The 27698-nt window shown below is 39.2% G+C and overlaps 1 protein-coding gene across 12 annotated transcripts in view; it reads left to right on the top strand.

Annotated features, from left to right (window-relative positions):
- Window positions 1-27698, top strand: part of VEPH1 (ventricular zone expressed PH domain containing 1) — a 379885-nt gene that overhangs the window by 239967 nt on the left and 112220 nt on the right. For all 12 annotated transcript variants that reach the window (XM_021069710.1, XM_021069713.1, XM_021069715.1 and 9 more), the window contains one exon: window positions 24203-24320. In XM_021069710.1, the coding sequence (XP_020925369.1) occupies window positions 24203-24320 (118 nt within the window). The remainder of the gene's footprint in view (window positions 1-24202; window positions 24321-27698) is intronic.

Genomic DNA, 27698 nt, shown 5'->3' with positions numbered 1-27698 from the left:
TCTGTAAGTAGCCTAAATGTCTAAAGGTAGGAAAATAAAAGTGTTATATATATGCTATATATATTTTCTAATATACAATTTTATAGTATTAATATATAATAAATTATAATCTGTGATATAATAATGTACATAATATATATATATAAAAACAGGAAAGTGAAAGTAATATGTGTAGACATCCATCTAAATGAAAGAATATTGGGAATTCCCATTGTGGCTCAGTGGTAATGAACCTGACTGGTACCCATGAGGTCTCAGGTTCAATCCCTGGCCTCCCTCAGTGGGTTAAGGATTCGGTGTTGCCATGAGTGACAGGTGCAGCTTGGATCCGGTATTACTGTGGCTGTGGTGTAGGCCAGCAGCTACAGCTCTAATTCAACCCCTAGCCTGGGAACTTCCATATGCCATGAGTGCGGCCCTGAAAAGACCAAAAAAAAAAAAAAAAGAAAAAAAAGGAAGATTAAGAAACCATGAAAAATCATGTTTATGAGAAATGTTTAATGGCATGAAACAGTACTTATGTCAAATACCACATTGTATTTTGTACCACATTACAGGGTACAAAATTATTTATGTAAAGAAGATTATTTGGAGATTTGCCCATGAAGGCAGCCAAAAGGAAATATATCAAAATTTTAGCAATGGTTATCTCTGGTTGATGGGATTAGCATCTTCTAAATTTTTTGTAAGTCTCTATTTCTTCTATAACCAAGGAAAAAATATTACAGAAGTACCGCTTTTACTTACATCACTTTATGTAAGTAAGTGTAAATGAGCAGTTTACTTAAAGAAATTTCCATTTTCTAGGCAGGAATAAGTGACAGAATCGTATGGGCCATATCAAAGATACTGGCCTCTGACATCTTAAGGAAACAGAAGATGTGTATTTATGTTTTTGGTAAATAATTACAGTACTTACTATTGCTAGGCAGTCTCCTTAATGCTGAAGATAGAGCATTGGATAAAAAAATACATAGTAAAAAAAATTCTATTTTAAGATAACCAATTTTCATTGTAAATTAAGAATTTTTGAAAATGGGCAGAAAATCCATTGATCTCTTTGAGAAATTAAGAGAATGGCCCCTGTGGAGTAATTAGAGATGCTATTAATAATTCCATTCCAGTGCATGTATGCCCAGCCTTTCAGAGAGAGCAGTGTGCTCTGATTATCAGAGGACCAGACAGACAGTTGACAAAGCTGATGAGGAGATTGCTAAAGAACTAGAATGTGAGAGAGAAGTCTCTTTTATTGACACACATGTTCTAGTTCTTAAGCATGGAGAAATCCCATGTGCCAGAGACATGAGTTCTCAAAACTATGCCCATTATGGAAATAAAACAAAAAAAATTAAATTTACTGCTGAAATAAAGTGTGCCCCATGTGGCTAACATTTGGAGATTTGTTTTCAGTCCACATTGCTACAAAGACATTTGACAGTTCCCAGGGTAATTGGTTATAGTGTCAAAGCATAAATAAAACTAAAGCTCTAATTCTGGGTGGAACAAAAAGAGACCTTCTAATGCCCCCTAAGACTTAGATTCAGTGTTTTGAATTACTGTGTTAATACAGAGTTTGAATAAATAAATAAGGCTAGCTGTGACCATGGCCACATTTACACCATGCTCTGTGCATTAGGTTTGTGATGCTAGGAGACATTGGGACAGTATTAGCTTAAGCATGAGATGGATTTTTACTGCAATTTATCTAGTGTCAGTGGACCATAGCCACATAATGGTTCATCTGGGATTAACTTGATGAATGTAAGAGGAGAGGCTTGCAGGTGAACAGACTCCTTGAGAACTGACACGTCCTTGGGAACTTTTACAAGCATGACTTTTATTAATGCCTTAGGACCACTGAGTTTGGAAGTCCAGCCAAATTCTAAACTTTGACTCCCTGAATACTTGTCTCTACCTTCATTTGGATTAACTTTTTTTTTCATAACAGCTACACATTGTAACAATCTACTGAGCCCCTCATTTAAATAGTTCCATGCATACAGCTTAAAACATATATTAAGTGATTGCACATGATTGTGTTAACACGTTAGACCTTTGACAATTCCACTCACTATTTAAAAACTACAAAACTATTACATTTGGCGAATTAATACGCACTATTAATATCTCCATAACTACCATACACGTATAGTGTCCTTGTACTTATGTTTTTTTAAAAATAATTTTAATTGGCATAAGAAATATTTTCTTGGTTTTGTTTAAATCCTGGCAGATCACATGTATTATGTTTCCTTCATGTTTCACAAGCCAGACTGTCCTATAATGAAGCATGTCAATTTTACTACTGTAGTGAACATTCCTTCACAGTCAGCCAGATGTTCTGCATCAGTCAAGGATATTAAAAAAAACCTCTAGGAAAATAGTTAACAAAATAACTCTATTCCTAGGGGAACAAAGGTATGCAGTCCCTCTGAAATGTCTGCTCTAATCCAATAGCGGTTTAGGCTCTTTTCTTAAACAATCAGTGCCCAGGTAGTCTTTTTCTTTCTCCCTGATGCTCCCATGGCTGTCATGTGAATGCCTGCAAACACTGGGCACTGAGCTGGTAGAATAAACAGTACCTCTTTTCTTTTCTTTTTTTAAATTATTTTATTTTATTTTATCGCTTTTTAGGGCCACACCCATGGCATATGGAAGTTCCCAGGCTAGGGGTCAAATCGGAGCTGCAGCTGACTGCCTATGCCACAGCCACAGCAACGTGGGATCCGAGCCACCTCTGTGACCTATACCGCAGCTCATGGCAATGCTGGATCCTTAACCCACTGAGCAAGGATAGAACCTGCATCCTCATGGATGCTGGTAGAATTCATTTCCACTGCGCCACAACAGGAACTCCCAAGTAGCATCTCTCTTCAAGCAAAGTGGAAGTGCGGTAGTTTAAACTCAAAACTTGGGTTTGAATCCAGATCTACCACTTATTATTCTTTTATCTGAGTCCTCTGTGCCTCATCTTCTTTACCTGCAAAGTACAGAAAACTCTAGCACACAGTTTGCTGGAATATTATAAGATTTAGAAGATCTATGACATGTAAAAGCCTTGGAACAGTGACTGGGACATAGTAAAAGCTTAATAAACAGTAACTAATATTATTTTACTGCATTTCTTCTTCAAGACTCTTCACAACAAAATGAATGACAAAGCTTTAATCTTTTCACTTTAATTTTGATCAGTTTTATTAATATGTTCCTGGGGTGTTCCTCCTTGGGTTTATTTTATACGGTACACGTTGTGCTTCCTGGATTTGAGTGAGTAATTCCTTTCCCATGTTATGGAAGTTTTTGGCTATTATCTATTCAAATATTTTTTTTGGCCCTTTCTCTCTCTCTTCTTCTGGCACCCCTATAATACGGATGTTGTTGCATTTAACGTTGTCCCAGAGTTCTTGTAGACTGTCTTCATTTCTTTTCAGTCTTTTTTCTCTTTTCTCTTATGAGCCAGTGGTTTCCACTAGTCTGTCCTCCACCTCATTTACTCAATCTTCTGCCTCCTGTATACTGCTCTTGGTTGCTTCTAATGAATTTTTTTTTTTAATTTTTGCTGTTGTATTTTGCATCTCTACTTGCTTAATCCTTAAATCTTGTATTTCTTTGCTCAGTGTTTCTTGTAATTTATCAATCTTTGCCTCCAGTTTATTTCCAATGTCTTGAATCATCTTCATTATCATCAGTCTAAAGTCTTTTTCATGGGGGTTGATAATCTCCAGATCACTTAGCTATTTTTCTGGGTATTTTTCTTGCTCCCTTATCTGTGTCATAATTCTCTGCATTTTCATTTTTATAGATTTTTGGTGTGGTCTCATTTTTGCAGACAATAGAGTTGTAGCCTCTGTTGCTTCTGATGTCTGCCCCACTTGTGGCTGAAGTTGGTATAGGGGCTTGCTGTAGGCTTCCTGATGGGAGCCACTGGTACCTGCTCACTGGTAGGTGAAGCTGATTCTTATCCCTCTGGTGGGTAGTTCTTTGTATCTGGGTGAGATCTGAGGTGGCTTTGTGCCTGGGGGGTCTTTGGGCAGCCTGTTTGCTGATGGGTGGGGCCATATTTTTCCAAAATGGCCACCCGTAGAGGAACACACACTAATGGTTATTCCAGAGACCTTTGCCTCCAATGTCCTTCCCCTACAACAAACCACAGTCACCCCCTGTTTTCCCAGGAGATCCTCCAAGAATTGCAGTCGGGTCTGATCCAGATTCCTATGGAGTCTCTGCTGTGCCCTGGGACCCAGTGCACATGAAAACCTTTTAAGAATAGGGTCTCCATTCCCCCCCACCAGTCCCATGGAGCTCCTGCTCACAAGCCCCACTGGTCTTCAATGCCAAATACTACAGGGACTCCTTCCAATGCCAGATTCCCCAGGCATGGGGAACTGACTCCCATAGGTGAGTCTCTGTGATACAGTTACTTTACAGAATCACCAGTGGGTATAGAGTTGCTTATATCACGTAATTGCCCCTCCTACCCTCTTGATGTGGCTTCCTCTTTGTCTTCTGGAATAGGATATCTTTTTTGATAGTTTGTAGTCTATTTCATTGAAGGTTGTTCAGCAGTTGGTTGTAATTTTGTTGCTTTTATGAGAGAAGGTGAGCTCCAGTCCTTTTACTCTGCTCGCTTTCATCTTTTGAGAATGAACTTTGTTTTCACAATAGCCTGAAAGGTATCAAGGCTCAGGTCTATTGTAAAAGGAGACTATTCAAACCAAATAATAGTTTCCAAGTTAAAAACTGGCCTTCTCAAAAGCAATGAAACTTTTTCTTGTGTGGGTCATGAATACACTCTAAAAACAATTTCAAAAGAGACTTCTAAAAATATTTTGAGCAGAGTCTTTGTCCCTAAATGTGAGTAATCATCCAAACTTAACACATTTCAAGATATAAATTCTGCATTTTTTAATCTAAAAAAAAAAAACCATAGCAACTTAGGTAATGACATATCAACAAGGAGACGTATCAATAAGGAGAACAACCGATGGCACTCTTGGCTTTTTTTTTTTTTTTTTTTTTTTTTTCTTAAGGACCCTGAAAGTTACACGTAGAATGGCAAATTTTTGGTTCTAAAAACATATTACTCCCTTCCCCTTAGAGCTAACAGACTGTGGAGTAATCTTCATGGTTATAAATTTAGTAAACAAATATTTCCTAAAGTCTAATTATTTTGAATGCATTTTACATTTTTATGCTATTTTCAGTATAATTTGGCATCCCTATTGAAGACCAGTCTGAGGGGAAGGAGCCCTTTTTAAATGTCCTCTGCTAAATAGAGTCCAGAGTGTTCATTGGATGCCACATTCCAGGGTCTGTTAATTCCTTGCATAGTCCCCCTTGTAGCCAATCCCACTGTTCACGCTGCATGTAAGCCCCTTTCTTCATGATCTTTCCCCAAAGCTAATGGGGAAGCATTATAACACCCTCACTCCAGTGTTGGTTTCACTGAGTAAGTCTCAGATCTTAGCACATCAGGAGTTCCTAGAGATCTTACCGAATCCTCAGTTCCAGGGTACTCAGCAGATCTTGCAAGTGTTACTCACTACGTGGACCTGGGACTATGCATCTTGGACATACAATCCAGGAGATTCTGAGGTGGGATGCCCCACAGTCTGCCCTTAACAGAAACGCCAAGAGAGGCAAAGGAAACTGAAATCCAGTTGACTTGGCTTGAATCACCGACAACTTGGGAATCTGCTCAAGTTGGTTAACTTCACTGAAACCCACCTGCCTCGTAGGGTTGCTCAAAGGGAAAATGAGGTGATGCATTTAGTTAGTTAAGCACCCAGCAGAGCACTGGCAACAGAGTAAGTGCCCCATAAACACCACCTATAAAACTACTAATTAATTAACTTCCAGGCTGCAGTTAAATCACCTGTTTAGTTTTCTCTTTTTGGATTTGTAACAATTTAGATATATTTACGGCTGTGCTTTGAGTTTTTTTCATTTTCACCTCTTTTGTAAGAACTGAGTGCTGTGGTCTGTGTCTAAGCAGAGCTTTGGTAACCTCACTGTAACCCTGTGTGTGTGTCTAATTATTCCCTAAATGGGCACACCTCACTGAACCCCCGATCTCAGAATCTCATTAGAGTGCTCCATTTGCTACCTTGTTATTTTCCATCTCTTCACCAAGATCCCCCTTTTTTTTTCCTGCTTCCCCTTTCAGGCCTTACATCTTCTTATGCCCATTTCTTTATTTGTAGTAGTAAATCCTTCCTTTCATGCTTGTCATTATTCCCTCCTTTCTGCACATCTCATTACATCCCTCCATCTGTGAACCTCATTATGCCATTCCATTTTTATCTCATTATAGCTTTATCATGTACATATTATTAGCCCTTCCATTCATACATAGCACTGCATTCTTTCTCTCTGCTTATCACAGCCTGCCCTTCCCACCCTCCCCATTTAATGCTTCCATTTATAAATCACATTATATCCCCCCAAATGTCTTATCATTACACTCCGCCATTTATGCATCTCATTACACTGTTGCCCACTGCACATTTCTATGTGTATTTCAATTTGTACATCTTGTTATTGCCCCATCAAACATGTGCATGTCATTACCCCCCTTTCAGATGTCCACATTGAAGTACATCCTATGTTTGCATCTCATTACATCCAATATTCCTGGGTTTGACAACAAACTAACAAAAACAGACAGATAAGTATGTTGCTTGCTTTTAGAAAATGAAATATGTTTCTCAGGCACTAATATTAGTATTTCTTAAACAAGTCATTCATTTCAGAAAGATTTTCATATATTTATCTAGCAAAAAATACTATATTTTATATACACAAAAGGAGCTTCTTATCTTATTTTGTTCATATCATCATTATCACTGCTTTGTCTTATTTCTCTACAGTTTACAAAGAAGTGTGATTATCCATGAACTGATTTGTGGAAACAGTTCTCTGAAGGAGGCAGCTCAGGGATTATAGTCATTGTACAGATTGAGAAGTCCATTGAAAGCACTGAAAAATTAAGATATTTCCTACAAATTGCTAGTGAATGTCAGTGGCAAGGCTCAAACTAATATCTTCTGGCTCCAAAACCTACATTCTTTATACTATCCTACCGTGCAGAGAAGAATCTTACTTTTCAGTATCACTTGTGTCGTTTAACCCATTCTATAATACTTCTCTACATTAGAACTGGGTGTCATCATGCTTTAAGTTTGGTTTGTTTTCTAAAATAAAACAGTTAAACATATTTCAAACACCTTGCGTTTCATGTTTATCTCTTTGTCTCTGAGTTTGAAAAGCTAGATTAAAAGAAGCTTTCATGTGGCACACTCTAACAAGAATAAATGCAAAAACCAGGAGAAATAGATGGTCCTTAAACAACCTTCATCACCAAAGCCAGCCTCACACACAGGCAAAACAAAGAGATTTCTCTGCAAGAAGTTTGAGTGGTATCAGGAAATCCCCTCACATGCAGAGCCTTTCTTTCTCATAGACTCGAACTCTGCCAGTCTATTTGCTTCACTGAACTGTATTCTCTGTCTCACTTGTATATTTTAAATTATGAAACAGCTCACAAGTTCAGGGAAGTGCAGAAAGGTGATATCCATTCCCACTACAAGATAAAAGAGATGTTCTATATTTCCTCCATATTTACTTCAAATATTTCCCTTTATAAAAAGATAGAAACTGTTACACACACCTTCCTGAGGTCGGTGTGCATTATTTCCATGAATGTTCTGTAACATTGTTTTAAAATTTTACATATGTATTACAGTATTGCACATACCTTTTACAGTTTGCTTTCTGTACTTTGTGATGTTGTATTTTAAAATATCTGTTCATAGATGTATTTTATTTTTTTATTTCCCTGATACATTAGATATAGCTCATTCATTTTAGTATCTGTGGAATTTTCCATTGTGTAAATAGACCAGAATTTGCTTTATCCTTTCTCTACTGAAAGGTAGTTCAACTTATCATTTCCGCCTTGATCCCTGCTATTTCACCAGTGCTTTGTGCCATGCTCTATCTGTTGAATGACTAAATGGAGAAATTTGAAATTCCCATTTTCGCAGTGCCTTCTCTTGAAGTCCATGATAGAGTCAGTTTTATCTCCTTTGTAACTGCTCCAAGAGTAAACCTGTCAACAAAATTACCATTCTTGAAATAAACCTAGACCCTGGACAAATGTTTTTTTTTGGGGGGGGGTCATTATAGCTGATTTTATTTATTTATTTTTTTAATTTTCCCACTGTACAGCAAGGGGGTCAGGTTATCCTTAGATGTATACATTGCAGTTACAGTTTTTTCCCCCACCCTTTCTTCTGTTGCGACATGAGTATCTAGACATAGTTCTCAATGCTATTCAGCAGGATCTCCTTGTAAATCTATTCTAAGTTGTGTCTGATAAGCCCAAGCTCCCGATCCCTCCCACTCCCTCCCCCTCCCATCAGGCAACCACAAGTCTCTTCTCCAAGTCCATGATTTTCTTTTCTGCGGAGATGTTCATTTGTGCTGGATATTAGATTCCAGTTATAAGTGATATCATATGGTATTTGTCTTTGTCTTTCTGGCTCATTTCACTCAGTATGAGATTCTCTACTTCCATCCATGTTGCTGCAAATGGCATGATGTCATCCTTTTTTATGGCTGAGTAGTATTCCATTGTGTATATATACCACTTCTTCCGAATCCAATCATCTGTCAATGGACATTTGGGTTGTTTCCATGTCCTGGCTATTGTGAATAGTGCTGCAATGAACATGCGGGTGCATGTGTCTCTTTTAAGTAGAGCTTTGTCCGGATAGATGCCCAAGAGTGGGATTGCGGGGTCATATGGAAGTTCTATGGATAGATTTCTAAGGTATCTCCAAACTGTTCTCCATAGTGGCTGTACCAGTTTACAATCCCACCAGCAGTGCAGGAGGGTTCCCTTTTCTCCACAGTCCCTCCAGCACTTGTTATTTGGGGATTTATTAATGATGGCCATTCTGACTGGTGTGAGGTGGTATCTCATGGTAGTTTTGATTTGCATTTCTCTTATAATCAGCGATGTTGAGCATTTTTTCATGTGTTTGTTGGCCATCTGTATATCTTCTTTGGAGAAATGTCTATTCAGGTCTTTTGCCCATTTTTCCATTGATTGATTGGCTTTTTTGCTGTTGAGTTGTATAAGTTGTTTATATATTCTAGAGATTAAGCCCTTGTCCGTTGCGTCATTTGAAACTATTTTCTCCCATTCTGTAAGTTGTCTTTTTGTTTTCTTTTGGGTTTCCTTTGCTGTGCAAAAGCTTTTCAGTTTGATGAGGTCCCATGGGTTTATTTTTGCTCTAATTTCTATTGCTTTGGGAGACTGCCCTGAGAAAATATTCATGAGGTTGATGTCAGAGAGTGTTTTGCCTATGTTTTCTTCTAGGAGTTTGATGGTGTCCTGTCGTATATTTAAGTCTTTCAGCCATTTGGAGTTTATTTTTGTGCATGGTGTGAGGGTGTGTTCTAGTTTCATTGCTTTGCATGCAGCTGTCCAGGTTTCCCAGCAATGCTTGCTGAATAGACTTTCCTTTTCCCATTTGATGTTCTTGCCTCCCTTGTCAAAGATTAATTGACCATAGGTGTCAGGGTTTATTTCCGGCTTCTCTATTCTGTTCCATTGGTCTGTCTGTCTGTTTTGATACCAGTACCACCCTGTTTTGATGACTGTGGCTTTGTAGTATTTCTTGAAGTCTGGGAGAGTTATGCCTCCTGCTTGGTTTTTGTTTCTCAGGATTGCTTTGGCGATTCTGGGTCTTTTGTGGTTCCATATAAATGTTTGGATTGTTTGTTCTAGTTCTGTGAACAATGTCATGGGTAATTTGATAGGGATTGCATTGAATCTGTAGATTGCTTTGGGTAGGATGGCCATTTTCACAATATTGATTTTTCCAATCCAGGAACATGGAATATCTTTCCATTTCTTTACATCTTGTTTGATTTCTTTGATTAAAGTTTTATAGTTCTCGGCATATAGGTCCTTTACCTCTTTGGTCAGGTGTATTCCGAGATATTTGATTTTGTGAGGTACAATTTTAAAAGGTATCGTATTTTTGTATTCCTTTTCTAATGTTTCATTGCTGGTATACAGAAATGCAACTGACTTCTGAATGTTAATCTTATATCCTGCCACTTTGCTGAATTTATTAATCAGTTCAAGGAGTTTTGGGGTTGAGTCCTTCGGGTTTTCTAGGTATAGTATCATGTCATCTGCATACAGTGACAGTTTGATCTCTTCTCTTCCTATATGGATGCCTTTTATTTCTTTTGTTTGTCTAATTGCTGTGGCTAGGACTTCCAAAACGATGTTGAAGAGCAGTGGTGAGAGTGGGCATCCCTGTCTTGTTCCAGATTTGAGTGAGAAGGCTTTCAGTTTTTCCCCATTGAGGATTATATTTGCTGTGGGTTTGTCATAAATGGCTTTGATTATATTCAGGAATGTTCCTTCTATACCCACTTTGGCGAGGGTCTTGATCATGAATGGATGTTGAACTTTGTCAGATGCTTTTTCTGCATCTATTGAGATGATCATATGGTTTTCGACTTTTCTTTTGTTAATGTGGTGTATGATGCTGATTGATTTGCGTATGTTGAACCATCCTTGTGAACCTGGGATGAACCCAACCTGGTCATGGTGTATAATTTTTTTGGTATGTTGTTGGATTCGGTTGGCTAAGATTTTGTTGAGAATTTTTGCATCTATATTCATCAATGATATTGGGCGATAGTTTTCTTTTTTGGTGGTATCTCTGTCTGGTTTTGGAATGAGGGTGATGGTGGCCTCATAGAATGTCTTTGGGAGTATTCCTTCTTCTTCAACCTTTTGAAAGAGTTTAAGGAGGATGGGCACCAATTCCTCTTTATATGTTTGATAGAATTCACCTGTGAAGCCATCTGGTCCTGGACTTTTATTTGTAGGGAGTGATTTTATGACCTCTTCAATTTCATTTCTAGTGATCGGTCTGTTCAGTTGGTCTGTTTCTACTTGATTCAGTTTTGGCAGGCTGTAAGATTCTAGAAAATTGTCCATTTCTTCCAGATTGTCAAACTTGTTGCTATATAGTTGTTCATAGTATTCTCTTATGGTTTTTTGTATTTCTGCAGTATCCGTTGTGATTTCTCCTTTTTCATTTATAATTTTGGTTATTTGGGTTCTCTCTCTCCTCTTTCTAGTGAGTCTGGCCATGGGTTTGTCAATTTTGTTCACCTTTTCAAAGAACCAGCTCTTGGTTTTATTAATTATCTCTATTGTTTTTTGAATCTCTATTTTATTGATTTCTTCTTTGATCTTTATAATTTCCTTCCTTCTGCTGACTTTAGGACTTCTTTGTTCTTCTTTTTCTAATTCGTTTAGGTGGAGGGTTAAGTTGTCAATTTGGGATCTTTCTTCTTTTTTGAGAAAGGCCTGGATTGCTATAAATTTCCCTCTGAGCACTGCTTTCGCAGCATCCCATAGATTTTGAGAGGTTGTGTCTTCATTATCATTTGTTTCAAGGTAGTTTTTAATTTCCTTCTTGATTTCCTCATTGACCCATTGGTTTTTTAGTAGCATGTTGTTGAGTCTCCATGTAGTAGGTTTTTTCTCTTTGCTTTTCCCATGGTTGATTTCTAATTTCATGGCATTGTGGTCAGAGAAGATACTTGAGATAATTTCTACGCTCCTAAATTTATTGAGATTTGCTTTGTGTCCCAATATGTGGTCGATTCTTGAGAATGTTCCATGAGCATTTGAGAAGAATGTGTATTCTGCTTTTTTTGGATGTAGTGTCCTGAAGATATCAATTAAGTCTAACTTTTCTATTGTTTCCTTTAGGATCTCTGTTGCTTTATTGGTTTTCTGTCTAGAGGATCTGTCCTTTGATGTGAGGGGGGTATTTAGGTCTCCTACTATGATTGTATTCTCATCAATATCTCCCTTTATGTCTGTTAATATTTGTTGTATGTATCTGGGTGCTCCTATATTTGGGACATATATGTTGATGATAGTAACATCCTCTCCTTGGATGGATCCCTTAATCATTAAATAGTGTCCTTCTTTGTCTTTCTTTATGTCTTTTGTTTTAAAGTCTATTTTGTCTGATATGAGCGTTGCGACTCCTGCTTTTCTGTCATGTCTATTGGCGTGAAATATTTTTCCCCAGCCTTTCACTTTCAATCTATATGTATCTTTTGTCCTAAAGTGAGTTTCTTGTAGGCAGCATATTGAAGGTTTTTGCCTTTTTATCCACTCAGCCACCCTGTGTCTTTTGATTGGGGCATTCAGTCCATTGACATTTAAGGTGATAATTGATAGATGATTATTTATTGCCATTTGAACCTCGTGTTCCAGTTGATTCTATGGTTCTCCATTCTTCCTTTCTTTTTTTTTTTTTTTTTTTTGGTTGGATGGTCTCCTGTTATTATCTGCTTGAGTGTATTTTTTTTTTCATTTTTTGCAGATGCAATATTTGGTTTTGGCTTGTGATTGCCCTGTTTTTTAAGTATGCTAACCCCTTCCCATAATTGTGTGTTTTAGCCTGATGGTCCTGTAAGTTCAAACACTTCATTACTATATTAAAATTAAGAAGAGAGACATACATATAAACAAAAAGGGTTATTTACCTCCTGACATCCCTTGCCCACATTTTATGGTTTTGATGACTCTTTTTTATTTTTTTCTTTTTAATTTTATTTTGTTTGAAGCATGTTCATGATTAAATCTGTATGCTGGCTTATTTGAGTGACTGCTCTCTGATTGCGGTTTCCTCAGTCCTAGTTCTTCCTCTTCTTCTTCTTCTTCTTCTTTTTTTTTTTTCTTTTCTTTTCTTTTTTCTTCCCTTTCCTTCCTTTCTTTTTGGTTTAGAGAAGCCCTTTCAATATTTCCTTTAACCTGGGTTTTGTGTTGCTGTATTCTTTAAGTTTTTGTTTGTTGGGAAAAATTTTTATTTCCCCTTCTATTTTAAATGATATTCTTGCTGGATAGAGTATTCTAGGTTGCATATTTTTTCCTTTGAGCACTTTAAATATCTCTTGCCATTCCCTCCTGGCCTGTAGTGTTTCTGTAGAGAAATCAGCTGATATTCTTATGGGGGCTCCCTTGTAGGTAACATTCTGCTTTTCTCTTGCTGCCTTTAGGATCCTCTCTTTATCACTAACTTTTGCCATTTTTATTATGATGTGTCTTGGTGTGGGTCTGTTTGGGTTCAGTTTGTTTGGGGCCCTCTGTGCTTCTTGTATCTTGAATCCAGTATCCTTTAGATTTGGGAAGTTTCCAGCGATAATTTCTTCAAATATATTTTCCATTCCCTTATCTTTTTCTACTCCTTCTGGAATTCCTATTATGTGTAGATTGGCCCGCTTTATATTATCCCATAGGTCTCTTATATTGCTTTCCAGTTTTTTGATTTGGTTTTCTGTCTGTTGACCGGATTGAGTGATTTCCATTATTCTATCTTCCATATCACTGATTCGTTCTTCTGCATTATTCATTCTGGTTTTTACTGCCCCTAGTTCAGTTTGCATCTCTGCAAATGAATGTTCTAGTTTTTCTTGGCTCCTCCTTATATTTTCTAGTTCCTTTCTGAGGGTATCTGCATTACTGTTCATATCTTCTCTTAATTCCTTCAGTATTTTCACTATTTCTCTTTTGAACTCCAGGTCTGTCTGACTGCAGAGATCTGTTTCATTGGTGACTGTTTTAGGTGAGTTCTCCTGTTGGTTTGACTGGGGGTGGTTTCTCAGCTTCTTCATCTTGCTTGTTGTTTTCTTTCTCCTGAGGGAGTTGTACTCTCCGTTATCGGGCAGTGTTTGCCTTGTCACTGCCATGGAATTATTTCCTGAGGGCTGGCGTTGTTGGTCAATCTTTTTTGAGGCAGTGTGGCTTTTCTGGAGTGTTGATGGGGCTAACAGTGTTTCTTTGAAGCAAAGGAGGACTTCCTGAGGGCAGACAGGACTAGGAGGTCCACCCCACGATGGTAGCAGATTTCACTTGGTCATGCAGAGCTTGCTCTGGTGTTTTTAGGCTGTGGGGTTCTTGCAGGGGGCTGGTGGTGTTGGGCAGCTGCTCTTCAGGGGTGCATCACCCCCTGGGTGCTGGAGTAGCTATCTGGGTCACTGAGAACCTAAGAGGCTCTTCCCTGGGGCAGCCCAACTCAGAAGGACAGCCTGAGAATGTAGGCGGATCTTTTCACAGTCTGGCCGAGCTAGTTGCAGCTTTTCTGGGCTGCAGGGGCTCTTCCAGGGGGCTGGTGGTGCTGAGCAGTTATTTCACGGGAGTGGGGCACCCCCTGGGGGCTTGGGCGGGTAGCACGGCCGTTGGAAACTGAAGAGGCTCCTCCCCGGGGCAACCCGACTCAGAAAAACCGTCCGAGAATTAGACCAATCTATTCACAGCCTGGCTAAGCTTGTTCTAGCTTTTCTGGGCTGCAGGCCTTTTCTCGGGGGCTGGTGGTGTTTGGTGCTGCTCTGCGGAAGTGTAGCCCCACCAAAGGGCAAGCAGGCCTGTGCAGGGACAGCCCCTGCGGTGGTAGGCTTCAGGCAATTGTTGAGGCCAGCCCTCCTGGATGGCAGGCAGCCCCAGGTCCGTGAGAGTGTAGGGCGTGGTGGGGATGGGGGAGGGTATGCACTGGGAAGTACAGCTTTCTGCTAGCTAGCGGGCCTGTAAGCTTGCAGTGGCGTGGGGGGTATTCTATGGGGACCCACCCCTTCTTTTCTCCCCTCCCCAGCACGGGCGCAGACCAGGCTCTTCTCCCAGGTTCCCTCTGGTGCAGCTTTCCACTTCCCCGCCCCTAGAGTATTGCTCCCTTCCTCTGTGACAGCTTTGTTTTCTAGCCTCCCAGGCAGTCTCTGCCCAGTCAAATGGTTTCTAGACCTCCCAAGCAGTTTCCGCTCTGCCCCGCCCCCCTAGCCCGGGGACTAATCTCTGGAGCCGAGGTCTCGGTGCCCAGCCCCCACCCAGGCGTCCCCCAGCCCTTTCCTGGGGACTAACCTCTGGAGCCGAGGATTCGGTGCCCAGCCCCCACCCAGGCGTCTCAATTTTTGGTGACTGTGCCCATAGTTCAGATGGTCCATTGGGTTCTTGATCAGCTTTTCCGTACTCCAACTTACTGCTACACTCTTCTCTGCATCTGGAGATTCCTCCGGTTTGTTTGATCTTTCCCCCGGTAGGTGACTTTCCAGGGTGCGGTATCCCTTTCTCCTCCGCAGTTCCCTTTCGGGAGCGCCCGTCCCGCTCAGATTCACCTTCTCTCACTCTCCTCTTTTCTCCCGTTCTGCCCAGTAATGTCACGAACTTCTTGCTGTTATTGGAGTTTAGGTTCCTCTGCCAGCGATTGGTTGCTGTTCTGTGCGAGTCATTTATTCTGTAGATGTGCTTTTTTTGTTGTGTTTGTGGGAGAGGGCGAGCGTGTCCTCCTACTCCTCCGCCATCTTGTCCCACAAATGTTGATATACACTAGTATATTGTACTAATTGTACCTAAAAAGGGTAGCCTGATTCCCAGAACCTGGAAGGTTTCTTATGACAGCAAAAGGCAGTAAAGATGGAGAAAGATACCAAGTTTTTTACAAAAGGGTAGTTGATTTGCCCCCATGGTTTAAGAAGTCACAGGAGACTGTTCCAGCCTCTGATATCATCAAACCACAATGACTCTGACTGCCAAAAGCATAGCCTTTTTCAGGCATGACAAAGGATTATTGGATGGCAATTCCTCGAGAAACTTTAGAGTCATAAAAGACCTTCCATTGTGATGTGAAAAAGAAATTCTCCATGCTGTGCTGGTGGGAATGTAAATTGGACAGCCATTCTGAAAAGCAATTTATCAGAACCTACTGAAGATGAAGATATGTATAACATTAAGTTTTTAATGCCTGATGCAAACAAGGTTTCTGAAGCAGAGTATATTATTATTATTATTTACAGAAAATAATTGGTTCCCCTCTGCCTCGGTTCTTAACCCTTGGGAAACAGCATGAGAACCGGATGTCACCCAATACATACCAGGGTCTAAAGAGATCCTGAAATTGTGAATCTGGATGTTTATGTAGGTGAGGGAAAGTGCCCCCTCTCATCTGAAAGAAGGGGAGAAAAATCTTTGCTCCTTGGGAAGCATTCTGGGTTCTTACTCCTACTATTTGGGTTCTAGATTAATCACTCCAGGAGGAGAATAAGACTAGTGTGTCCAGCTCCACAACCCAGGGATGTCTCCAATTCTGGGTCTCAGCCCCACCTTGAAATGCCAACACATGCTTATGGGAAGATAAATCTCTTTAGATGGTCTCTCACTTTCTAATTAGTTATGAATTAACTTTTTTAAATTGTTCTTTTAGCCCAGGTCCCAAGTTTCAGTAAAGTTTGCTTAGAAAGCCCAAACTGTGCAGCAACATAAAAATATTTTCTCTCTATTCTTACACATACCCTATGATGCAACAATTTCACCCCTGAATGATTATGCCAGAAAAATTCTTGCTCATGTCCACAAGGGCATCTGTATGAGAATATTCATTGCTGCATGGTCTGCCTAGGTACAAAAGTAGAGGCACCTTTGGTGTCCATCACTAGGAGAAGGGTTAGATAAAATTTGGTGAGTGGTGGAAATGTCCTATTAAATCACATTGCAGCAGTGGAGGCAACAAATTAAATATGCAGATAACACCATTTTTGAGATCTTAAATGAAACAAGCAAGAAATAGAATGTGGTCTGTAGTATAACATATTTATGAAAGTAACAAATACCCTAAATATTGCTTCATATCTTTCAGGAATACATATCTGTTCAAAGAGTATATCAAACCCAAAAGAGTGAGAACTTATGTAAAGGGGAGATGGGGAGAATGTTCTGGGAATTAGAGTAGAGTCAGGGATAAAGGAGGAGCAATAAGATGAGACAAAGGCCTCACCCCCAACAAAATAACCTACATGGCTGATGAGTATGGTTATCTCACTAACAGATCCCAAAGGAAGAAAAAGCCCTTCTGATGAGCTTTTTCCAATCAGCACCAGATAGAACCATAATAGTACTATACAGAGTAGTATAATACTTAGTAGTACTATATGCCCAATAATATATAGTTGTTAAGTGCAAGTGGCAACCATTGATTACAAAAAAAAAAAATCACTGTAGTTCTTTGTTTTCCAATATGAAAAGAGATCCCATGGGAATGTGGGCTTTCATTGCAGTAGTTCTGCTGATTACATTTACTGCAGACACCCTGTAGGAATGTTACAGTTTTCTTGACATTCGAACATTAGTGGTCTTTTGCCCTTGCTTCCTCTCTGATTAAAAAGCATTTTGCTGCCTTTAATGGACTAAAATTTAAAAGAAATTGGTTTCATAAAGAAATTAAGGATTTATCAATCATTTGGGAAGCTTTACCCAACTTGCCACCTTTATTTTCTACTCAGTCCACATGCTTATATTGGCTTTTCCATAAGCGTCTTTATTCTTGTCATGCCAACATTCTGTAATCAATCTCTATTTTTTTCATAATCCTTAGGTGAGTGTGAAAATTTGACTTTTTGAATCAAATCAAATATTCTATCAAATTTGTTGGTTTTTTAATGAAAGAGTTCTTAAGAACACCTCTCTGAAATAAATCAAACATGGGTGCTTTCTTTCAGCCACATGGAGCCAGACCCATAGTCAGAATTGCCACGACTTGCTGGGAAGCAATTCAGGTCTTCCCAACACACTGAGGCTCAAAAGACAGGAAGAAAGTCAAGTCTACTTCATGATCTGTTGTGATAGTTAAGAAAGTTCCTATCGTGGTGCAGCAGAAATGAATCCAGCTAGCATTTCCGTGAGCTGTGGTGTAGGTTGCAGACGCGGCTCGGATCCAGAGTTGCTGTGGCTGTGGTGTAAACCTGCAGCTGTAACTCTGATTTGACCCCTAGCCTGGGGACCTCCATATGCTGCGGTGCGGCCCTAAAAAGCAAAAAACAAACAAACAAAAAGGTATGGTGATAGTAAGGAGCTTGCCACTTTGACCTCAAATTCTTATGTGTACCTAGAGTTCTTTTCCTAATCTTAGATAGAAAAAGGAGATACAGTGGAACATTGCATGTGTATAGTATCCTTACTGAATATTGAAATATGTATGAGTTCTTCCAGGTCAATAGTCTCACTATCTCTGCCTAGAGTCTGCCTCCCACTTGTTACTCATGTCCCTCCTCACACATCCTAGCCTCCTGCCAAGTTTCAAATCAGTCCCAACAAGTTCTGTATTCACACCTCAACTCTTCTTTCCATATTGCGAAATTTGGAATAAAAACATCTCAGATTTTCAAGAATGGAATTTTTATTCTTGCAACCAGATTTTGTATCTTGTCGCATGAAACCATTGATGAACGACTGAGGAAAAGTATGAACATACGTACATGAGGATTGACAAATTCCTGAAATACCAATTAATAGAGACAGATCAGCTATTCCCACATCTGTTCCCAAGGGTGTAGGATTAACTTCCCAGTCAGTGCACATCAGAATAACTTGGGGAGCTTGTTTAGAAATGCATATTCCAGAGTTCTCGTCCTGGCGCAGTGGTTAACGAATCCGACTAGGAACCATGAGGTTGTGGGTTCGGTCCCTGCCCTTGCTCAGTGGGTTGACGGTCCGGCATTGCCGTGAGCTGTGGTGTAGGTTGCAGACGCGGCTCGGATCCCACGTTGCTGTGGCTCTGGGGTAGGCCGGTGGCTACAGCTCCGATTCGACCCCTAGCCTGGGAACCTCCATATGCTGCGGGAGTGGCCCAAAGAAATAGCAAAAAAGACAAAAAAAAAAAAAAAAGCATATTCCCAGGCCCAAATACAGATTTATTGGGTTAGGCTTCCAGAGGCAGACGCTATCTGATATTTATAACAAGTTTTCCCAGGATTCCTGATGCCAATACCTCCTGAGAATTGGTGACCTGGAAAAGCTACGGGTCTTAAAAACAAGCAATCAACATGCTATATTGATGGATTCAAGCAAACCTTCTTCAATTGCTGCATGTTATTCTAAAACCTTGTTTTATAATATTAAATAAAATAAATTCCTGTAATATGTATAGAGAGACAGCTATTTTTAAATAAACAAGTTCTCAAGGGCTTAATGGTCAGAATTGAATAGACATGAAAATTGAAAACCTAAATACTACTGTTGATGTAATTGTGTCTTAATTGGCAAAAGTTTATCCAAATTCATTGAACAACTCCTATGCGCAGAGTGCTATATTAAGTATTTTCAGAAGCTACAAAATAATATAGAAGTCAATCTTCTTATTAAGCTTTAATCCAATTGATAGCCAGAAAAGTCATATCCAAAGAAGATTAATAATAATCACAACCAAACACAAATAAAGGTGTGTTCCATTTTTCCCCTGTGAAAAAATACTGTGGACACAATGTATTACCTTCTTATGTCCTTGGAATACAGAGCTGTATCTCCCTCATCTATTTATTCTTGGTTCCTTACACCAGGTATTCTTAATACTAAGTGATGTGAATTGAATTGAACAGCAATATTTTTCAGAAATTGAAATAAATTAAAAATTAAATTATAGCATAAATATTCTTTAGATTCTCTTTTGCTAGTTTATTCATTTAACATACAGTGTTTCTTATAAGACAGTATGCCTACATAATGTAGGACAACATAAATAACACAAAGATGAACAATAAAATGATGAATCATTCCTTTTCTTCCCTCAATAAGTCTGTCTCACACTCTGCTCTCCATATAGTTAGAATACATGTACTAGAAATAACCATAAAGACATAGACTTACTATAATGTGAAAATATCAGGGATTTTTTTTAAATAGATCTTTTATTATATTTCTTAAAATATACTTGAATTATGTTTCTAGAGTCAGTCATACTAACCAGAGGCACACAGAGGGAATGATGCAATCCTATGTTTTGTATCTGTGCAAAAATAGCATTAGAACAGAATTTAAATGCGCCAGAACCCAAAGTTCTTCCAGATGTATGCTTTCACTGATTTCTGGAAAACTGTTTCCCAATATCTTCTTATAGTGTGGAGACTACGTTATAAGATCTAGAGGCCACTTTGCACTTTTACACAATCCATAGCATTGACTCATGCTGTTATTGTCATCAAAATAATGTTGTAAATAGCCTCTTATCTTTCCAGGCTTCCTGGCATATTTTTCCTCTAGGAGGCTTTGCAAGACTTTTTATATAGTTTCCTAAACTCTTACTCTCATCAATGACCTTTTCTTTCTAAAAGAAATGTTCACTTAATCAGCTGTTTAAGGAGTTCCCATCGTGGTGCAGCGGAAATGAATCTGATTAGGAACCATGAGGTTGTGGGTTCGATCCCTGGCCTCGTTCAGTGGGTTAAGGATCCTGCGTTGCCATAAGCTGTGGTATAGGTCTCAGATGCGGTTCAGATCTGGTGTTGCTGTGCCTGTGGCGTGAGACAGCTACAGCTCTGATTAGACCCCTAGTCTGGGAACCTCTATATACCACGGGTGTGGCCCCCAAAAAGACGAAAGACCAAAAAAAAAAAATCAGCTGTTTAAAATCATTTTTTCCTCCAAGGACATTTATCCCTTTTGAATTAGATGGTATTTATCAGGAAAATTCTTCTTAGTACATGCTTACTGTAATCATGTATCATTTTCTTTAGGTCAACAGAAATAATATGTACTTCAATATTCTTTGAGTTTTATTGAAGCTTGATTTGATGTGTACTTCAAAGAATGTGACCCCTCTAAATAGAACCATTGTTTTCATTGAAAATTGGCTAATAGTTTGTCACCTTCCCTTCTTCTTTATAGGGCAATCTCAAAATTGATACTATTTTATTTTATTTATTTTTTGTCTTTTGTCTTTTTAGGGCCACACCCATGGCATATGGAGGTTCCCAGGCTAGGGGTCGAATTGAAGCTACAGCTGCTGGCCTACACCACAGCCACAGCAACGCAGGATCTGAGCCATGTCCATGACCTACATCACAGCTTACAGCAACACCAGACCCTTAGCCCACTGAGTGAGGCAAGGGATCAAACCTGCAACTTCATGGTTACTAGTCGGGTTCGTTAACCACTGAGCCATGATGTGAACTCCTTGGTATTGATGCTAAATGCTGCATGACAAATCATCACAAACCTAGCAGCTTAAACAACATGTATTTGTTATCTCACAGTTTCCTTGAGTCAGGTCTCAGTGGCATAGCTGGGCCCTCTGCTTGAAGTCTCACAAGGCTACAGTCAAGATATTGGCTGAGCTGGGTTTTCATTTGAAGATTTGAATGGAAAGGGCATGCTTTCATAGCTCTCAGGTTGTTGGCAGAAATCATTTATTTGGTGTTATAGGACTGAAGGGCTGGATCTCTTACTGGCTGGTGGCTGAAGACTGCCTTTAGGTCCTAGAGGCCACCCACAGTTCCCAGCCATATGGCCCTCTCCATAAGCAGTTCACAGCATGGCAACTTGCTTCTTCAAGGCCAGCAGGAGAGTTTTCCTATGCATCTGCTGGCAAAATGGGGTGTGTGTGTGTGTGTGTGTGTACATAATAACATAATCACAAGATTAATATCTCATCACCTTTGTCATATTCTTGGTTAGAAGCAAGTCACAGGTCCCTCCTACACTTAAGAGGAGGGGATTATATAAAGGGATGAACACCAGGAGTTGGGGATTATTAAAGTGTTACCCTAGAGTCTGTCCATTCAACTGAAATACTCAGAGAGTTATTCTGTTTAGATATAGATGATTTTTATTAATCTCCTGGAGTCTTGTTGTCTTAGAGGAAGTTTGCAGTTCTCTAAACAAATCAGTTATATTTCTATGTCTTAAAAAACAAAATAGAAGCCATATAGCAATTCTTAGACAGGGCCTGGGGAAACTGAAGGATCCAGGAATATAAAGAAACACATATAAGAAGTCAAGATTGAAAAAATTTAGGTATCATGAGTTAATGGTTTGTGTTTGCTTGTTTTGTGATTTATTTTGCTTTGATTTTCCACCAATATTTGAGCTACTTGTGTTCCATTTATCTCTCTATTCAGTGTTGACTGTTATTGCCAATTTCAGCAGTTCATGGTTACTGTTTACCCTCCTCACTCAGTTCCCTTTGCACAACACATAAATCCTCTGAAGAAGTAAGTCTTATTTTGACTTGAGAACTTGAACAGTGGGACATCGCTTGCCATCTGTCTTAAACTTTTAAAGTGGTTTTTTGTCAAGACAAATGTGGATTATAAGCAATGATCTGGAGCATTTCTGGTCTCAGAACAGAAAATATAAAGGAACCCTTAAGTATTATTTTAAGTAGTTTGTTTGCCAGCAGTGTTTGTGGCAAATGGAAAATTGATCCTTAATTGTGTGGGAAATAGAGAAGTGATCTGCATGCCAATGTCCAAATATAGACTTCAGAGACTTAGCTGTTTTGAAACTGATATTTATGAACATCTGCTTTTTCCCCATAAATTTTAATATGGATTTCATGCTTTGAAACCTACAAAACTCCAGGTGCTTCTTCAGTCTTTATCTTGGAAGCATGCTTTTAAAAAAATAAAAAATAAGCCTCCCTTTTTTTCTGTTGAACACATTCAGAAGCACTTCTGCTAAAATAACATTCATTTATAAATAGTGACTATTCAGATGCTTTAAGTATGATATTAAATGTTACCAATGTTTAGTATATTCAGGCTCCAAAATGTCCAATCCAGAACACAAACCATAATAGTCTTAATAAAGGATGCTGTAAAGTATTCATTTCTAGTCCGAGTTTATGCTTTGCATTATTTCACAAATATTTATTTAAAGCTTGCTTATTTTAAGTGCTGAGGTTGTAGCAGCCAATACAAGACAAAATCTCTGCCTTCATTGTGTTTTTGTTGCAGTGAGTCTCAATGTTCTCTAAAAAGAATTCTCTTTAAAATTTCGTAATGCTGTTCATGTGGTTCATTGGAAAACTTTGCACTAGACCTGCAAATGTTCATCCATTCTTAATGTTGGATTAGGTTCTGGGGATACAACTTGTGAACAAAGTAGATATGTTTATGCTCTCAAGGAGCTTAGAGTTTAGCATATTTCTCAGCTCTGTCAAGAAAGGCAGACCTGGAAAATAAAAACTTTGGGGTAGGATCTAGATAGCCATTGATTACTCTCTATTTTAGATTTCACTGTAAGCAGTGCAAACAGTGCTTCCATCCCTTGGATCTTGGGCATATTAAGAGCTGTTACTGTGGTTGGAGGATAAGCATGTGGACCAGAGGAAAGGAAATAAAATCGCAGCTCAATAGAGAACAAGCATAAATCAGCTGGACACGTGCAAAGCTAGCAAAGGACATTAAATCCCTCTTAGGAAAGCAACTTTTTAAGAGTGCAGTTCTGGCCACCCTGTAGCAGAGGCTACAAGTCATTTACATAATAGGAAAGCCTCAGGAGGACAGTAGAGCTATTTAATTTGGTTAGGCTAATAGTTTTCCATCCATTTACAGTCTAATGGACCCTCTCTCCTCTGCCTCTTAAATGGGAACACATTGGCAGGATGCCACAGGGCACATAAAACAGGGCAGTATGTCAATTCCCCTCAACCATTTAGAGGGGAAAAGCTAATTAATTTACTGATAAGTAATTTAAGACATTATTTTCCATTAATACCAGTACAGCCATATTATGGAATAGAATGCAAAATTTGCATCTACTTCTAAGATAAAGCATGAAACTAAAACATTGCTGGAGCCAAGGGCTGTGGGATTAAACCCTTCCACGCATTTTCTATCAGCCCCCTGCAAAGCCAACCTAATAAAATAATTTTTGTACAACTATAAATGTAATAAAATTCATTGTGTAATTAAAATAATAATTTTATATGGATGATTCTCACTTTTATGTAGAGTATAAATAAAAGACAGACTCCCCAGAAACATTCCTTTCAACCACATTGCCACTGGGGTCCCCCAGTCCTTTAAAGATTCTAGAGCTGCCATTAGGTGCAAAAAAATCTGGACCACTTCAGGGACTGACACCTCACTCCCCACCATCTACTGCCCAGCCTGGGGCCCACACTCACTGCCCTCTTCATTTAAGAGAACTCCTTCGGAAGAGTTTGAGCTGTTTGCTCTTTTCCAGGGTGGGCCAAGAGAGGTTTTCTCAAAGTTCCTTACTTGTCCTCAGCACTGAGTTTGAGCCCTGGCCATCCTGCTTCCATGTCCCATTTTCTCTGTCTCCAAATGCTATGCAACATGTTCTTTGTGCTTTGTGTTCCTGAAATAGGATCTGGACCAGGTACAGCTCCATCTGGAAGAAGTGAGGTTCTTCGACGTGTTTGGCTTCAGCGAAGCAGCAGGAGCGTGGCAATGCTTCATGTGTAACAACCCTGAAAGAGCAACGGGTGAGAGCCCCCCTCCCCTGGCTGCTAAGACTCACTTATGCCCCTGGGGTTTATGAGGATACATGAGCCCCACTGTTCATTCTTCTTGCATAAACATCCTAAATTGGACTAATGCACAGAGGTGTGCCTGATTGCCTCTGCTTCATGCTGAGAAAGGTGTCTCAGCAAAGTGGGACTGAGAAAAAGAGAAGGTGTTGAAAGGGAGAGAACATAAACCAGACATGAGCAAGAGAAACAATGCCTTAACATCTACATGGCTATCAAGAAATTGATACTAGCCATTTTGCCTTGAAAACATTCATTTCAACCCAGATGACCCCAAGGCTTAGAGAAAAATAAGCATTCTTTCAAGAGCTCCAAAGAAATGAGACTACATTAAATGAGAGAATGGCTGCACAAACCTTCTCATCTCATAGTCTCTCCTTACATTTTTGCTTGATGATTGAACTGAGTGAAAAGTGGGACATTTAAACAGTAAGGAATTATTTGAGAAATAACTTCATAGGTGGTTATTCACCCCTCTCCTCCCTTACTGCTGCTCAAGGAATTTGGTCTACTGACCTTACCTAAAAACAATTATTGTTAGTGAATATGAGCCAAGCCCTATGCTAAATGTGTCAGATATCTCATTTAATCTTCGCAGTAATCTCATAAGGCCAATCTTAATATTATCTCCATTCTACTGATGAGGAAACTGAGGCATAGAGCAGTTTGGGAACTGCCTGAGGTCACATAAGTGAAAAAGTGAATGGCACTAGAATTTGAACCCAATCTGATTCCACAGACCAGGCTCTTAACCATTTCTCCATTCTGCCTCTTGGTTGTGCCTGCCCCAATCTGACCAGTGAAAATAGGTTGATAATAAGTCTAATCTTCACAAAGTTATCTCCCCTTGGGAACAGAATCACTAATGTGCCCTCTGAGAAGGCAGAGTTCTTAACACAACTCAGGAACTGCAGTTTAGACCAAGAGAATGGTGTTAAAACACTGCTTAATACAAACCACCATCTTTTAGAAAACTGTTTATTATACCATCTCTACCCATTCCTTGAATTTGAAGGTTTTGTGCATCTTAAATATCACCCATTGTGGCAAGTCTGTCCTCTTGCTCAGCCAGGAAGTTGAGGCTGAATAGAGGGGGGAAACAAGTGTGTTTATTTGGCCAGATGGAAATATGAGGGACTCATGGAGAGGCACCAGAGGTGGTATGGATGGAAGAAGCTGGCAGTTAAGGACAGCAGCCTTCACGAGGCACACATTGCTGGCTGATTACAGATCAGAATTGTTCTGATGCCAGAGCGAATGCCCCAATTTTGGGGGAGTGGGGGGGTAAAGGAGAAAAAGATAGCTTTCTTGCTTTGCAAGGCAAAGGGGGCCACGTCAGGCCAATGCCTTAAAGACTGTGCCCCCCTTGGAAGGGGTTAGGAGGTGGTTTTACAATTTGTGGGGTAGAATAAGGATCAGGGCTATAGATGAGGATCAGGGGAGAGGCAAGCTTGCATTGTTTTCAGTGCAAGTGGCCCCAGGACTGGTTCTGGTGGTCTTCCTTCTTCCCAGATGAAGAATGCTTCATCCAGTAGTTCTTCCATTTGCTGAGGGTTTTAGTTCTTTTCCTCTTATTGATACCAGAAAGATGTTACCAGAATCCAGCTTCTTGTTCACTCAGTTGAAGAATAAACTCCATGAGCACACAGGCAGCAGGCAAGCAAAGTCTTTATTAAAGGAAAGCAAATAGCTCCCAGAGCTTCTGGGAGGGGATAGAAGAGCCCCCTGAGAACACCCTGATTTTTAAAAAGCTAATTTGAGCAAAGAAGGAATTGAGGAATTGAATCTCTCCATTATGAAGCTTTCTAATTAGACCTTATTTCACCTGTGGAAAAGAGCATAAAAGAAACCTTATTTGAGATCATGATGAAGTAAAGTCTTATCTGAGATGGCTTGGAGGGGCCCTTAAGAATTTCATTCCAAGTAAGCTGAGTCCTTAGTTCAATAAACATTGAATCATATCTGGCCAAGGGAGGCTCAGTAAAGGGGCTGAACATGAAAACCACAGAGTGTTCCTTTAATACATGTTTTCTCAAATTCACTGCCATGCACTTGAAAGGAACATTTTGCACATTCGCTCGTTCTTATGTTTCTCACAGTTAAATATAGACTGAGAACATATAGCAATAAAAATTCAAACAAGGCCAAATATTTCACGGCAGAACATATTGAATCAAAATGTTTGGCGCTGAAAACTTCAGTGTGCTTAGATTTCTTTGCCCATTTCCTTTTGCTCCATGAAAGGGGATTTGAGTCTGCAAGAAGTCCTATTTAAAATCATTATTTTCACCAAAAACTCTTGACTGTCTAAAAAGTGTATATAGGTTGTTGATCTCATTATCTTATTTTTATATAGCATATAAATTGTGTATTTAAGTGAAAGTTCTAACATAATATTGCTGACACATATTATTCATAAGGATTATATTTGTATTCATGTTCTGCTTAAATTGTAAGTTTAAAGATGATCAAGACATAGGAATAAATATTTTTATTTGGTTATGCACAGCTAACATAGTACTTATATCCCGTTTTTCATTTATGACATGCATGTTTGTTGTGTTGGTTGAATGTCTTCTACAGGCTGAACCTTGGGATAAAATATGAATAAGGTACAATGTCTCTACTCTGAAAGGATTCATAATCCAGTTAGGGTCAGAAGGCATATGTGGAAAAATCTAGCACTTCCTTGTATGTTTTTATCATGTAATAAATACTTGTTGAGTGAGTCAATGAATGAATAATATTTAGAAATAGAAAAGTCAAATACACCTTGACTATTAAAATGATTCAGGATTTGATTATATGTTTGATTATATGTTAATATAATACATTTTAAATGTAATGGTCTGGTAAATAAAGTTTGGTGCTTCTCTTCTCCTTGAGAAAAATCGCTATATATACATCATAGTCTACCACCTGACATACTGTTCCCAAGTTCTGTTACTGTTCTGGTTTCCTTAGTGACCCTACAGGACCCAGATGTGCTGTCAGCCTCAGGAAGGAGGGGTCTAAAGAGATAGGATTGGAGTATAGAACAAAAGGCTGAAGAAATAGGATTTTTTTTAAGGTGTTGACAAATGATGCAATAATTACTGTCAGGTATTCATTGTTCCAATATATTTTTTTAAATGCCAATATCTCCATAAATGGGAAATAAAACATGAAGTAATTAGAAAATTTCAGGGAGTTCCATTGTGGTTCAGTGGATTATAAACCTTATTAGTATCCATGAGGATACAGTTTCGATCCCTAGCCTTCTTCAGTGGGTTAAGGATCTGGCATTGCCATGAGCTATGGTGTAGGTCATAGATGTGGCTCAGATCTGGCTTT

Source organism: Sus scrofa, chromosome 13, assembly GCF_000003025.6.
Source record: "Sus scrofa isolate TJ Tabasco breed Duroc chromosome 13, Sscrofa11.1, whole genome shotgun sequence".
Classification (NCBI taxonomy): domain Eukaryota; kingdom Metazoa; phylum Chordata; class Mammalia; order Artiodactyla; family Suidae; genus Sus; species Sus scrofa.
This window is presented reverse-complemented; position numbering and strand designations above follow the sequence as displayed.